At 42.4% G+C, this 14653-nt stretch overlaps 2 protein-coding genes across 2 annotated transcripts in view; one reads left to right on the forward strand and one right to left on the reverse strand.

The window, feature by feature from the left end:
- Nucleotides 1–14653, reverse strand: part of LOC115408633 (rho-related GTP-binding protein RhoA-D) — a 644285-nt gene that overhangs the window by 224970 nt on the left and 404662 nt on the right. The gene's annotated exons all lie outside the window — the stretch shown is intronic.
- kcna10a (potassium voltage-gated channel, shaker-related subfamily, member 10a) lies at nt 1792–3689 on the forward strand. The gene has a single exon (XM_030119449.1). The coding sequence runs from the start codon at nt 1830–1832 to the stop codon at nt 3573–3575; it is 1746 nt and encodes a 581-aa protein (XP_029975309.1). The 5' UTR covers nt 1792–1829; the 3' UTR covers nt 3576–3689.

The following is a 14653-nucleotide window of genomic DNA, read 5'->3' on the forward strand; positions in this document are numbered from 1 at the left end:
AATAGATACTAAACCCCCCTTAGAAAATCCACCAATCATCAGTAGTCTGCAGCTTCCCAAGGAGAGAATAATGTACATTTTTAATTCATTTCAATATGAAATCTGCTCATCAGCTCCGATTCTGATCATGCAGTCAAATTTACAGTCTTATTCGTTTATGAAATCCAGTCTGGATATTATTGGAGCTGAAACGATGAAAAGGCCGTTAAAATCTAACAGTCTGCAGCCTTAAAGTAGATTGATCGATTTTCAGAGTGAGCGTTTTGACAGTCTGATTTTCAGATTTTGAGTCATATAGTGTGGGAGGAGAGCAGAGGGCAAAAGGTTTTGATTGAATTGTTCTTTTTTTGAAAGTTTTGAAAGTTTATTGCGTTTGTGTTTGTTGTGTAGTTTTGCTTGTGTGCCACTGTTAAAGCTGATTTTCTTTTCAGCTCGTGCTCATCAAGTGTCTGAGCCGGTTTTGAATATTTCACTGTTTATGCTCCTTTTTATTTTTTTTTTCCCTGCTCATCATTGTCATACACTTCTTCTCTTGATAAATCACTCTTGTTTCCTTGTCAGAGGTCCTCTCCCATCAAGCCGTCGATCCATCCACCCACCCATCAACACCCATTCTGTCTCACTGTCACTTCACTCTTTTGCCTCGCGGTCCTTGTCCCACCCAGCGCCGCCACCCACATCCGTCTTCCTAACAATTTTCACGTCATCCTCCTGATTCACTTTTGGTCTGTCTCGCTCGCTCCTTCTCTCCGGGCGGGATTGGTATCACTGGCTCTGGTTTTAGGTGGTGACTCATCTCTGGAGTCTTTAATTAAACATCTGCAGGCGTCAGCGCCCGGTCAGACACTCACACACACACACATAAATACGATGGGATCACACAGATAGCCACATTCAGATGAATGGACACACACACAAACACACACACCTGGCTCCGGTGGTTCATAACAGAGGTTTCTTGTTGTTGATAGATATGTGGATGGGTGTAGTTTGAATGTGAGCCCTGCTGTCTGGAGGAGGAAGGGAGGCCACCGCGATCGCCGCACAGCCAGTTAATTATGCACTAATGTATGCGCTGGCCCAGTTACCCTGCACCGTGCTCTCCTCCGACAACCTGGATCAGGGTCATGACAGGGGATCCACCTGGATTCATATCCTCAGACAAGTGTTTGCGATTGTCTCCTCAAAGTGTAATGAAGAGGCTTATTGAGCGATACATGACTGGTTAGGTGGATGTGTTTTGTGACAGCTGTTTTTAAGACGTTGAGAGACACACAAAGATCATTTCTAACGTATAAGAAATAAGCCCAAACTGGACTGGTCAAAATGGATCAAAAGACTTTCTCGTTGTTTCATATTATCTACTCTTCAACTGTTTTCACAGTTACATGACTCATCTTCACAGACTGCTGGAAACAAGACTTTACTGCAAACATTTCTCTGTTGAATCGAATCAAATCCTTTACTGATGCAGTCTTTTTGTTTGCATCGTCCTCCCATCTTATCTGTCTTCTTTTTCTATTATTACGTCTCTCTAGCGTATTTTTTCACTGTGTTTAGTATCCTTAGAGTCCATGAGTTGATGTTTAACATGCTCTTATCCTTATATCCTCACACTGACTCTGTTTCTCTCCTTGTCTCAGACTCCACAGGTTTTCAGTGGGAAGCAGAGTAACGAGGGCCTTCAGTTTGCCCGCTCAGTGTGACTCCTGCTGAAGTTTGGATGCTTTCGCTCGCTGCTGGTGGTTCGGGTGATTGAACCTCCCGCCTGCTGCAGCCTGTCCTCTTGTCCTGGTGTCCCAAAGCCTGACGCTGGCTGCGCCGCAGCCATGGAGGTGGCCCTGGTAGACTTTGAGAGCCTGGACGGCCTGGACGGCAGTCTGGAGGATGAGGCGGACACCTATGCCGACGAGACCACGGCCCTCACCGTGGACATGCCCCCAGAGCTCAACAGCCCAGGCAGCAACTACCTTCTGCGAGCCCCTCAGATCTCCTCCACGCCGTCCCGGTACAGCCCGGCGCCCTCCTGCATTTGGGAATCCACGTCATCCTTGCACGTTCCGCACATGCTGGAAGTACCTCAGTCCCCACTGTTGTCCTCCCCGAACAGAGACGGACGCAGCAGCTGCGCGAGCATGATCTCAAACTGGAAGCTGCTGCTGAACAGTGAGGGCACCAAGGAGAGCGAGATGATCTTCCACCGGCTCACCAAGGAGTGCTGCGAGGATCTCTTCGTCGACAAACGAGGGCTGGACGACGGAGACCAGAAAGTCATCATCAACATCGCCGGCCTTCGCTTTGAAACACAACTGAAAACACTAGACCAGTTTCCCGACACTCTTCTTGGAGACCCTTTAAAGAGGATGGACTACTTTGACCCGATGAGGAACGAGTACTTCTTTGACCGGAACAGGCCGAGCTTCGATGGGATTCTGTATTATTACCAGTCGGGGGGGAAGATCAGACGACCAGCCAATGTTCCACTCGATGTGTTTGCTGATGAAATCGTGTTCTACGAGCTCGGAAATGAAGCCTTGGAACAGTTCAGAGAAGACGAAGGATTCATTAAAGACGTAGAAATTCCTCTCCCTACTAACGACATGTACCGGCAGTTCTGGCTTCTCTTCGAGTACCCAGAGAGCTCCAACGCAGCGCGAGGCGTCGCACTCGTCTCTGTGTTCGTCATCATTATATCCATCATTATTTTCTGCATGGAGACGTTGCCAGAATTCAGAGACGACACTGACCCTGTGGTGACCACAGTAGTGCAACCCTTCAACCAGTCCAGGGGCTTCACCTCGGCGGCGCCGCCCGGCGGAAAGCCCACGACTTTCACCGATCCTTTCTTCTTCATCGAGACAGCCTGCATCGCTTGGTTCTTCTTCGAGCTGTGCATCCGATTTCTGGTCTGTCCCAGCAAGAAAGAGTTTTTCCACAACCTCATGAACATCATTGACATCATATCCATCATCCCCTATTTTGTGACCGTGATCACGGAGATCGCCACGACGCCCGAGGAGAGCTCAGGACAGAACATGTCGTTAGCCATCCTCCGAATCATCCGCCTGGTCCGGGTGTTTCGTATATTCAAGCTCTCGCGTCACTCCAAGGGTCTGCAGATCCTGGGACAGACTCTGAAGGCCAGCATGCGGGAGCTCGGTCTGCTCATCTTCTTCCTTTTCATCGGGGTCATCCTCTTCTCCAGTGCCATCTACTTTGCCGAGGTGGACGAGCCCAACACGCAGTTTGTCAGCATACCTGACGGCTTCTGGTGGGCCGTGGTCACCATGACCACCGTGGGCTACGGGGACATGTGTCCCATCACCATGGGGGGGAAGATGGTGGGCACCTTGTGCGCCATTGCGGGTGTGCTGACCATAGCTCTGCCTGTGCCGGTCATCGTCTCCAACTTCAACTACTTCTACCACAGAGAGACGGAAGCGGAGGACAAGCTGCCGCTGGCCGACGCGGTGGAACAGGCCATGAAGGCCGAGGCGGAGAACAAAGGGGGCAGCAGCTCCTCGCTCAACAAAACAAACGGCATCTGGCAGAGTGACGGCAGCAAAGGAAAATAACTACAGCAGAGCTCGATACTGCCGAGACTCTCAGACGGGGATGGATTTAGTATTCGCTGTACATTCTGAAAAACATGTTTTTATACCTTATGCACCTCTTCTGTCTCACTTCAAACGGACACTTTGAAAACATGAGCAGAAGCGAATTTATTCACAATATTTATTTTCAGAAGGTCATTTACTTTATGTTGGAAGTTTTAGTTGCATAGAAACAATACAGCTTCAGTCGTATTTCATCATTTTAATGGACTTCATAGCATATTAACACGGTTTTATTTACATTATCTTGGTCATCAGTCATTTTATGAGCAGAGAAACCTCTGCTTTAGGAGTTTGAGTTTAAAGGCATCAGTTTCATCTTGTGGCAATAAAACATATACACTTTGTAAATCAGCTTAAAAAAAAAACAAAACTACCAGTAACATGTAAACTATAGCTTTACATTGTCACAACCTCATGTTATTTGTCTGGAAAAAGTCACTATTCATTGGATACACAATGCAAAGAGAGAACCACATTTTTACCTTTAAAACACACTGAACTGGCTCTTGAGTCATCCTCAAAAAATGCTGCTTGAAATAAAGTTTTCATGGTTCCCAGTTGATCCTGACAATAACATGACTGGAATGATGGCCAGTATTTTGCAAATAAAACCTTGTTTTCATATAATAAATACACAAACATAAACCCCACATTTCCTGCAGGTGTCCTGAAAGAGTTACTAGTGCGTGATGTCTCCACCGTGTTGCATCTATTTATTTTACAATATATTGTTAATTTTATGTGTTTATTCAGTTTCTTTCATTAGTAGCAAGAGTAAAAACTCTCCACTGCGAACAGTCGAAGTGATTCTACATCATGTATTATTATAACGGGGTGCCTTAATGCGTATTATTGGAATACTGTTGAATTTGCCATATATAATCTCAGTGTAATATTTCTGTTTGTCATTCATGCTCACTATTTCTCATCTTGATTTGTTTGACAATGCAAAGGTTTCATCTGAGGCTGCTCTTGCACTCTTTCGTGAGAGATATTTATCGATATACATTTCATTTTGACCCAAACTTCAGTTGATCATCTTAGAGACAACAACAGATTAATGTCATTAATCCAAGCGGCTGACTGACACACCCGGAGATTCAGTCGTTGAAAATGTGGTTTGCATGTTGAAAATGGTTTTATGACTGCAGATGTGGATCTTCCTGATAGAACGCACTGAGAATATTCAAGCAAAACGGAAGAAGCCAAAGAGTTTTGCTTGAATTCAGGTTTAAAGGGAACTATTACAGGGCAAAGGGAAAAAAAAGGCCAAAGTGTTGCATGATTTAGGAAAACTACAAAACTGTAAGGTTGTATGTTATCTTACTTCTTCTACAAGATGCTTTGCATCATATTACCTTGTTCATCTGGGCCCACAATAATAAGAATACAGTGACAGGAAGGATTGTGTGGACCCTTTGGCATTTTTTTGTTTTAACCAGTCGACCAATCGCAGCAGTACAGGAAGAAGCAACTCCAAGCTTGAACAGTAGAATTTAATTTTGGAGAAAAGCTTCAAAGAAAGAAATCTTATGCATTCTATAAAGCATGGTGTACTTCAGCTCCAGTGTTTTTCCACCATTAAACTTTAGCTTGTTTTTATGAGCATGCGGTTCAGTATCTCATCATGAGAGAGTAGCTGTGGGTGGTAGTTGCTGCTTTTTGAAGACTGCGGGCTTTAAATGTTTGGTTGTTCTTTCTCTCTGCATATTTAAAATACTACAAAATATGTGAGCTAAGCACAGAGCCTGTAAAGTTGGACGTGTTTCATGAAGCATATCAGCACAAAGCGCTCAGGTAACACATCAGGCTAATTTCTGACCGTGAGTTCACATTCCAGAGACCCCGGTTTGAATCCCGGTTGTCACAAATTAGAAATTCAGCAAATATTTGCTTTTTTTTTTTTTTTTTTTTTTTTTAAATAAACAGACAATCAGTGTTTGCACATAAACATATAGTATAAAAGGGTTCACCCAGGTTTCCTGATCATTTCATGGATATGGATGTTTTCTGTGTTTGACAATCAGCTTGTAACATGATAAACATGATATCTGTTGGTTTGTTTCTTTGTAGTTGTCTGTAAAGTCACTGTTCAGCTGCACAGGGTCAAAGGGAAGCTGCCCTGAAGATCACCAACAAGACCATCACACTGTAACTGTATGTACGATAACATTTCAGTATTTGATGTACTGTAATGTATATGCAATACATTCTGGGATTTTGAATTGCGTCTCTTGTGTGTTTTATATGACGTAACGTGCGCTTGTCCCCGTGTGTGTGTGTGTGTGTGTGTGTGTGTGTGTGTGTGTGTGTGTGTGTGTGTGTGTATGTACATGTGAGAAACTGAAGAAATAGACGAAAAGTCATTTTTTGGTGTACGTATGTACGTACATGGTATTCACCTGACTCTGCTTTCACTGCACTGCATACACACGTATGAACTCACACACACACACACACACACACACACACACACACACAGACTCAACTCACAAGGATTGAGGTCACATAAAGGAAAGCCCGTATCATTGGAAGTCCCTCAGACACGAAGAGGATGCCCATCTCTGGTTGACATGGATCGGTCGGTTAACGCTTGTTATCGTCACCTGATACCGACTCTCTTCCCTCTGGACTCGTCCCAACAGCTCGTCTCGGACCGAGGAAGGCGCCTGTCAGATTAGAGCATGCAGACCGTCAGTGTTAGAAATCCTCGGAGTCCTAGAATCCCGAGATCAGAACTTTAGCTGCACGTTTAAACTGCTTCTTTGAGATACTTTTATTGATAAACTAAAAAACTTTCTTAACTCTCACAAGCATCTTTTTTTTTAATCAAATCTTAAAGATGATGTTTGAATCATTAAAATGAGGCTTCATTAGCCATTATTTAATAAATTAATATGAACACAAAACCAAACAAAGTACAGAAAATGTTAAGAAAAGCATTTCTTGACAGAGAAAAGTAGGAAATGAAGAGATTACAGTGTGTTTGGCGAAATGAAACACTGATGAGAGCGTCTTTTTCACAGGAAAAGTCAAATTAGCAATGTAGATGACAATGTTTCACAGACGACTTCAGAGCTCAGTTTCATTCTGTGTCACTTCACAACTCTTGTGTTAATATGCAGGGTTGGGAACAGTGACACAAACTGTGCGGCGAGAACAACAGACGAGCTTTGGCTGCTCCTTTTAGGCTGAATTACTGTAGTAAACTTTGAACGGGAACCCGTGAAGAGTTTTGACCACGAGAAAAGAGGGACATTCAGGGACAGTGAGTGAAAACGGAGCTGTAAATGTAAAGAGAGAAAGGAGGGAGGGTGACGCCTCGGAGGAGATGGCAGCTAAGAGCTCACATGATATCTGCTCTGTGATAATGGACTGTTGGCTGCATGGATCCCTTACAGGCAGGCGTGGAAATGGGTTACAAGTGAAATGGATCTTTGACGCTCACGTCATATAGCTATACGCACGCATGCACACACACACACACACACACAGATAATTTACTGCTTAAACTTGAGTAACACTAGCATCATAACTCCACTATTATTCAATGGAAAAGAAGCATAATTGAATTTCTCTTGCTTTGTGACTTTCTTTTCATTTCATGTTTGGTATTGATGAATGACACATGACTAAAAACCCAAAACAACTCCAGTACAATAAACAAAAATTGAAGTAGTAAGCCATCTACTTCTGATATCAATCCACGAAACACACGTTTAAATGATAAGGGATTGAAATGCTGTTTTCAAAGATTGGAGTCCCTCTGTGTTTTTTTTTTTCTGTTATGAAAAGTGAAGATGTCTGCAATGAAAACGCTCCAAGGACATGCAGAAATGATGCTTGTCAGCATCAAGCATCCTCAGCACTGTTGAAGTTATATCTCCACCTGTCACTCAGACGTCATCCACACTGTCCAATCCGTTATCCCCACCAAACACTGTTTTCGTGGTTGTCATGAACCTTGAGGCAGGGAGGCGCTTCAGTCTCTTTTATTGTGTGTTCACATACAGCAGACCATTGTTCTGAGGCTTTAATAATGCTTTTGGTCGCAGTTCATCTGATTTGTTATCACAATTCAACAAAGACAAGACGATAAGATCTTTCAGGACGAAGATAATCCAGGTTATTTAGGCTTTCGACGGCAGTCAATACACAGCTGAGCTTGATCATTTACATGCAATCAGGACAGAATCATCCAAAAACTAAATAAAGATAATGAGTCAACCTAAAGTGAAACTGTTTCGGATAGTAATCCTGTTTGTGTATTCACAATCTCCGCACTCCAGTCTGTCTTTGAGTAGAAGTGCATGCACGCCTGTGAGTGTGTGTTTTGTTGAATTAGTGTGTGCATGTATGCCCGCTGTGCGTGTGTTTGTCTTTGTGTTTTGTATCTGTGAGTGATTTAACCGCATCAAGACAATCCGACTGAATCCTCGGAAAATTTGGGTATAGGTCTCTAAAAATGTGTTCAGTTACAGTCAGCAGACACCTCATCGAATTCACAGTCAGTAACGTAGTCCCAGGGATTACCCAGTAACTCAATAATAGATACTTCCAAAAGACATTTCCAGATTGTTCCTTCTGCTTTCCTTGTTTTTAAAATAAAAAAGGTTGAAATACATTAAAATGCATCAGAATTACAAATACCTAGATAATTCTTTTAAAACTAAGTAATGCAAATGTATATTTCAAGTGTCTTTCACCTTAAAAACAGTTCCATACAGTTAAAAAAATATATATATTATACTTAAATCAGAGCCAGTCTTTATGTTTACTCTTTGATTAGATTCATACAGAGAAAAAGAAAATATAATGTGTGGTATGGACCTTATAAGTCTCATTAACTTGTGAGATGATTTACCATTTAATGTTGTTATTGTAGGGCCCCACGATTACCAGCTGGGATATTATCTGTGGTGTGAAAATTTATACAGTACTTTCGAATGAATGGATAACTTTTTAATATGAAGTCAGAAATGTCATGTGAAAATGAACTAAGTTGAGTTTGTCTGTCACCTCACATCAATATGATCTATACGAATACGCCACTCTGCTATAAATGCAAAATCAGAACACATTTGAATTCAGATGCAGGAATGAGATGCCAGGCGTCAGACGACGATGTGTCTGTGCGTTCACACCGACGCAGGTGCAAACTGTTTCTGTGACTGTCTCCCAAAGGCTGGAGGCTTTTTTCACCTGAACATTTATGATCCTGCTTCTAGAAGTGACAGAGCGAGTGTTATCTTCTTTTGCACGCAGTATGTGAAGTTAATCTGAGCTTAGACTGGATGTTCTTCCAAAGGCCCACACACGCGGACAAACACACACACACACACACACACACACACACCTTCCCCTTCTTTATTCAGTCTAGAAGCAATATCATTAAAGTGGAAATGAAGTCCTTTACACACACACACGTGTGAGTTTGTGTGGTCAACGGGCTGAAACTGGCCGGTGGAAGATCCCTGTCAAGTGCTGAAAGATGCATGAGAGCGCCCTCATTAACGAGACGCTTTGATGGAAAGTTCCACGACTGAGTGTGAGATCTGGAGAGCAAGCGAGATGACAGAGGAGAGACGAAGGGCACAACAAGCAGGAGGGAGAGCGAGTGTGTGTGACGGGGAGGAAAGAGCCTGTGCAGGCTGGGGCCTGTCTGTTTATAAACGGTCATGTATATTTAAGTCTGTAAGGTGATAATAACCCAGCGCCATAGACCAGGGGTGTCAAATACATTTTATTTCATCACCCACATCCAGATCATTCTCATCTTGAGTGAGCTGGACCAGTGGAATAATGCCACAATAACCTTTAAATATTGGAAAAAAAATTGGGAAGGTTTATTTGTTGTGACACAGAGTATATATTTTGATCCCTCTTATCATCACGCTGCATACTCACACTCTTGCACAGTCTGAGGATGACCTGTAACATTTCACTGCATGTTTGTGTGCGAAAAACTAAACAAACCTGAACCTGAAAAATGTCAATATGTTAGCAGAACCAAACAATTCTGACCATGAATGACTAAAATTGCAACATAGTCAGTTTTTATGACATCGTCTCCTGGAAAATACAGAGAGAGGTGCTTGGAGGAGGACCAATGAAGCCAGACACTGCGGGAGTATGATGTGAAATTCACGTTTTACTGTCTTTAAAGAAAACAAAGTCCAAAACTTTCTTTTAAATTTTTATAATTTACTTGGTGGTTTGTTGGGCCGGACTGGAGCTTCATGCAGGCTGGTTTTGACTTTGTGGGCTCTATTTTCGCAGCGCAGCACAGGGTGGCGAAGGGTCGTGCAGGCCGCGCAGTGGCAATGATGCAACACACGCTAAGTCAAAAGTGGTAATTCTGTTGACTGGTCTGCCTCGCTTGCGCCAAGATGCGGAGGCATTTACAGATTCAGCTTGGAGCAGTGACAATTTCATGCCAAAACTCTTTGCGCAAGGTGAGCTGTAAATTCGCCAGCTGGTACTACAGACAGGTGTAGTGATAATTTGTCTTACAGTCGCAGTGCGCACATTTCGCCAAAACCTCACAGGCAGGCTTCCAGAGTGTTATTTTATTTTTTGCGTGCTACACAATAAAGCCTTCCATCGTGGATGCCACTTTGACCTCACAGAGGAGACATTACAGGACTGAAGATGGAGAGATGCTGAACTGCACTTCAGCAGGTAACAGCAGAGCGCACAGGAGAGGCAGACCAACTGCTGCACAGCTCTGTCCTTAAATTTGAGAATTAGCCCATAGTTTATGCATGTTTTGGCCACGATTGCGTCGAGCACAAAAGTGCAAAATGTCCTGGACACACCCTGTTGACGAGGCACAGAGCCGGTGCGCTGCGCTTGCAGCTGGTCTTTAAAAATAGAGCCCTCGATCTCCATTGTAAATAAAACACAGAATTTAGCTTTGCCATTATTGTTTACTTGTAGTTTCGGATTATTTTCGGTTCATTATATTCATTTTTTTTTTGTGGTTCTAATTTGCTTTTTTTTATTTCTAATAAGACTATAATATTAAGTAATCAAACAGTAGCGTACTTAGTCTCACGACAATAAGTTGCATTGTTGAATATAATTATTTCAACTAAAATGATTTCACGGTTTACCGTGAAGTGTGAAGATGCATTAATGAAGGATATGGAGACTTATGCAACAGCGAATGGAAACACTTAAAGTTAGTGTTTAATTGCAGATGCACTAAGTTCAGAAAAATTTTGTTTTGTTATGCTGTTGAATTATAAGTTTAAGTCATGGACAAGAAGAATCTGCATACACAAAATGAACAAAGCGGTTTCCACCCCCAACCAAAGGAAAACAAAACCACTGGGTCATCTCAGGCCGTAGTGGTACGTTTGTCCTCATAAAAAAAAAAAAAAAAAAAAAAAAAGAGCAGGAAAACAATTGTCGTAACTGTACTCTGAAACAGTTTTCTACCTTCCGTCCAGCAGTCATGAGAAGATAAGTCAGCCGTGGTGGGTAAACCATTCTACCCTGAGACCAATGCAGAACAACACTGTGTTTCATTACAACCAGTCATAAGATACATAAAAAAGCAGTTCATATCTCACACAGAGAGCTATAATAGGCTGCAGATGACAAACGGTTGAGGCGTCGCATTTTGCTCCAGGAATGTGACGAGCACCCATACATCGGCGCTTATATAACCAGCTTTCCAATTATTTTCCACGAAAAACCTGGCAAGTGAATGGATGCTTGAATATGCTGTAGTGAGATTTACAGGCCTGTGATGGATTTGAAATGCCGAAGAGGCTTCAGCATTGCTACTTCAAGAGGCAAGAAGAAACACTGCTATTTGCATGGTGGCGTAACAGATTGACGTAACATTGATCCAAACACAGAGAGAAGCATGTTGATTGATTCATTCGTTTAGGGGCCTCACAGCCTGATTTCCTCTTGAGTGGGATAGACAGGTAAAATAGTGCTTTAATAGCCTTGTTGTGACACAGAGAACATGTGATATAAATGTGTATATTTTGGCAAAAATCAATTGCTTCCAAAAAATGTTCTACAATCGCAACATTAAGTTAATTTTAATGATACTTTCCAGGGCAGAATACAGTGATATTTCCCAAAAAGCTGTTGCATTGTGTATGCTTTGACAAAATCACATTTACAGCATGGTTTTGAAGGTAATGCTAGTTTGCTTCCAGTGAGGCAGCTGTCAATACCTCAGCTCAGGTCTCCATGTTGTGATGTTTTCTCTTCTCTTAAGAAACTTGTTAGAAAGAGCTTTGAAATTCCTACAACTTGCATGATGATCTGGCAGGCCGGATTCGAGTCTCCTGTGTGCCGATTTGGGCCGACAGGCTTTATGTTTGACACCCCAGCTATAAACCTAAAGGGAGGATGAGAAGACGGTCAAGAACGTTAGCTGAGGTAAAGCTGTGAAGAGTAAAGAGTTCAAGACAAAACAGACAGTGCTTTGTGCTGAAAATCATGACTTTGCATCAATCCGATAGAAAGAATCTGACTTTGAAAGATACCGGAAGAAGCACAAGCAAGGATTAGAAACACACACACACACACACACGCACAGTCTTGTATTTCTATCCTTGTGGGGACCGTCCATTGACTCCCATTCATGTCTAGCCCCTAACCCTGACCCTTACCCTAACCCTAACCCAGACCACAACAAAGCCTAACCCTAAAGAAATGTTTTTGCACTTTTACTTTTTTCAGTAACAACAACATGGTCAAGAAAACACTGTTTCTCCTACTTAGGACCGGAAAAAGGTCCCCACAAGGCACGTCGTTCCACGTTTTGCTATCCTTGTGGGGACATTTGGCCCCGACAAGGATAGAAATACAAGAACACACACACACACACACACACACACACACACACACACACACACTCTCTATCCAGTGAAACTTGACGGCAAACATCTGTCTCTGTCTGTTGATTGAGTGAACTGAACTAATCTAAATTATCCCTCAGATTACACATCTTCCTTCAGGACACACAAGTGAATTTCACATATGTCATGGATATGCAATCCCCTGTATATAGATTGTTTTGTGTTCCTCAGTTTTTCTATTTATATTACTCATATGTCTCCGTTTTTAAATTTTGAATTTATTGTTTGTTGTTGTTTTTCTCTTATTTTCATATAATATACTCATTTTGCTGCTGTGACATTGTGAATTTCCTGCTGTGAGACTAATAAAGGATTTTCAGTTAAATTCAATTCCATAGTTTAAGATGAATGCACCTGGTCACTTGTTGCTAAAACCATATGACATTTAAATGGCAGCCACGTAAGGAGTTCTGTCCCTTCTTTACAGTGTTTTTTTATTGTATAATCATCATCTTGACCGTCATCATCACCATCATCATCATCATCATGCACACCTCCTTAGTTTTTGTATATTACCTAACAACCAGCCGGGGAAGTGTTTTTGTCTGAGAGAGTTGCGTTCATTGACGGAGAGACTGAACCAACACAAACGGTGACCTTTGAAGCAGCTGCTGACTCTTTCACTTGGGTTCATCTCATTTTTTTCATGTGAATTGGTGCATTGTACGCTGCACGTAACACACTTTGACCAGGGCAAAGGAGCGGCGGCATAAATCAGACAGTGGTATGTCAATAAATCACAGATTTTTGAAGTAATTTCCAGACTCTTGAAAGTACTATGGCGCTAGTCCACCATTATGTCACTTCTTGGTGTGTGTTTTATCTGAAGAATATGCTAAGAGCTATTTCTGATTTGTTTTGAAACAAATTAAAAGTTCAATATTTATATTATCCAGTCTCCATTTGGCAGAAGGTTTAATCTTGAAGTGATTTATCTGAGAGGTAAAACAGCTGAATCAAACAGGGACGACCTGAGTCAGTGCAATGAGCGGGACTGGAGCGGCAGGCTGCACTCACAGAGGTTATTAAGTGTAGACGGACACAAACATTAGCGAGAAGCTGTTCCGTCTAGTCACAGCAAATCTCAGACATGTCGGCATTTTGAAGTTTAACTAGATTGAGACCAACTTATTGCAATTTCTCAGTATTGTGTCCATTTGACAGATTATAGATACATTTCTTTATCTTTTTTTTCCCGTTGATATATGTAACTTTTCTTTAATCTGTGCGTTCATATAGAGCTTTTAACCACAGGGGTTTAAGCTCACACCCACACACACCCACACACACACACAGTTAAAACAATCGCCCGCCTGTCTCATGTCTTTGCTTTGCAGTTTCAGTGCTCCTGAACTAATTTCTGGTCAGACAATAAAAATCCAGTATTTAAGTTTGTTTCTTCTTTATTCATTTGACCTGTCGGTCAGTTAATGGTTTGTCGCTCTGATCAATCATTGTTCATTCATTTCTTCGTCCCCTGTGTGTTAGTTTACTCTGTATTTCCATTTGTACAGTTGTTTATTCAGATTGTCTGTCAGAGCAGAGGAGGGCTGTTCGCTCGGACAGTTTAGATTACCGGAACTTCATGGCTCATCGATTAAATGCGCTGGAGAGTTTCTAATTCTGAAGACATAATCTGACATTCTGTGGATATAGAAAACCTCCCATCAGCCATCATCCTCACCTTTTATCAGTAATGAAATACAGTAGGCATGTGCATCTGCTCATGGGCCTTTCCAAATATTCAGCGCTGCCAAGTGAAAAGGTCGTGAACTTTTAGCTATTGACACCAGAGACACAGCCTGTTCTGTCATTTTCACTTCGCCCTATCAAAGCATTCTTTCAATTTGCTGAAAATGGGAGTGGAGGGAAGCCTCCCCCTGCATGCGTCGCTTCTGATTAGCAGATTTATTCCGGCATGTCCAGGGTGTAGGAGTCCTCCGTGTTTTCCTTCCACGGACACGGGCGCTGCCTTGTCGTTCCAAAGCCAGCTGGTTGGCAGCTGACTGGCTGGATCAGTGGCTGATGGAGAACAGCAGCAGATGTGTGTGTGTTATCCGTATGATCCACACCCATTATATAAGAGGATCTCTCTGCAGGTACCAGCTGTATTAAAAAGAAAAACACGGCGCAAACAGATCAGACTGT

Source organism: Salarias fasciatus, chromosome 20 (genome assembly GCF_902148845.1).
Source record: "Salarias fasciatus chromosome 20, fSalaFa1.1, whole genome shotgun sequence".
NCBI lineage: Eukaryota > Metazoa > Chordata > Actinopteri > Blenniiformes > Blenniidae > Salarias > Salarias fasciatus.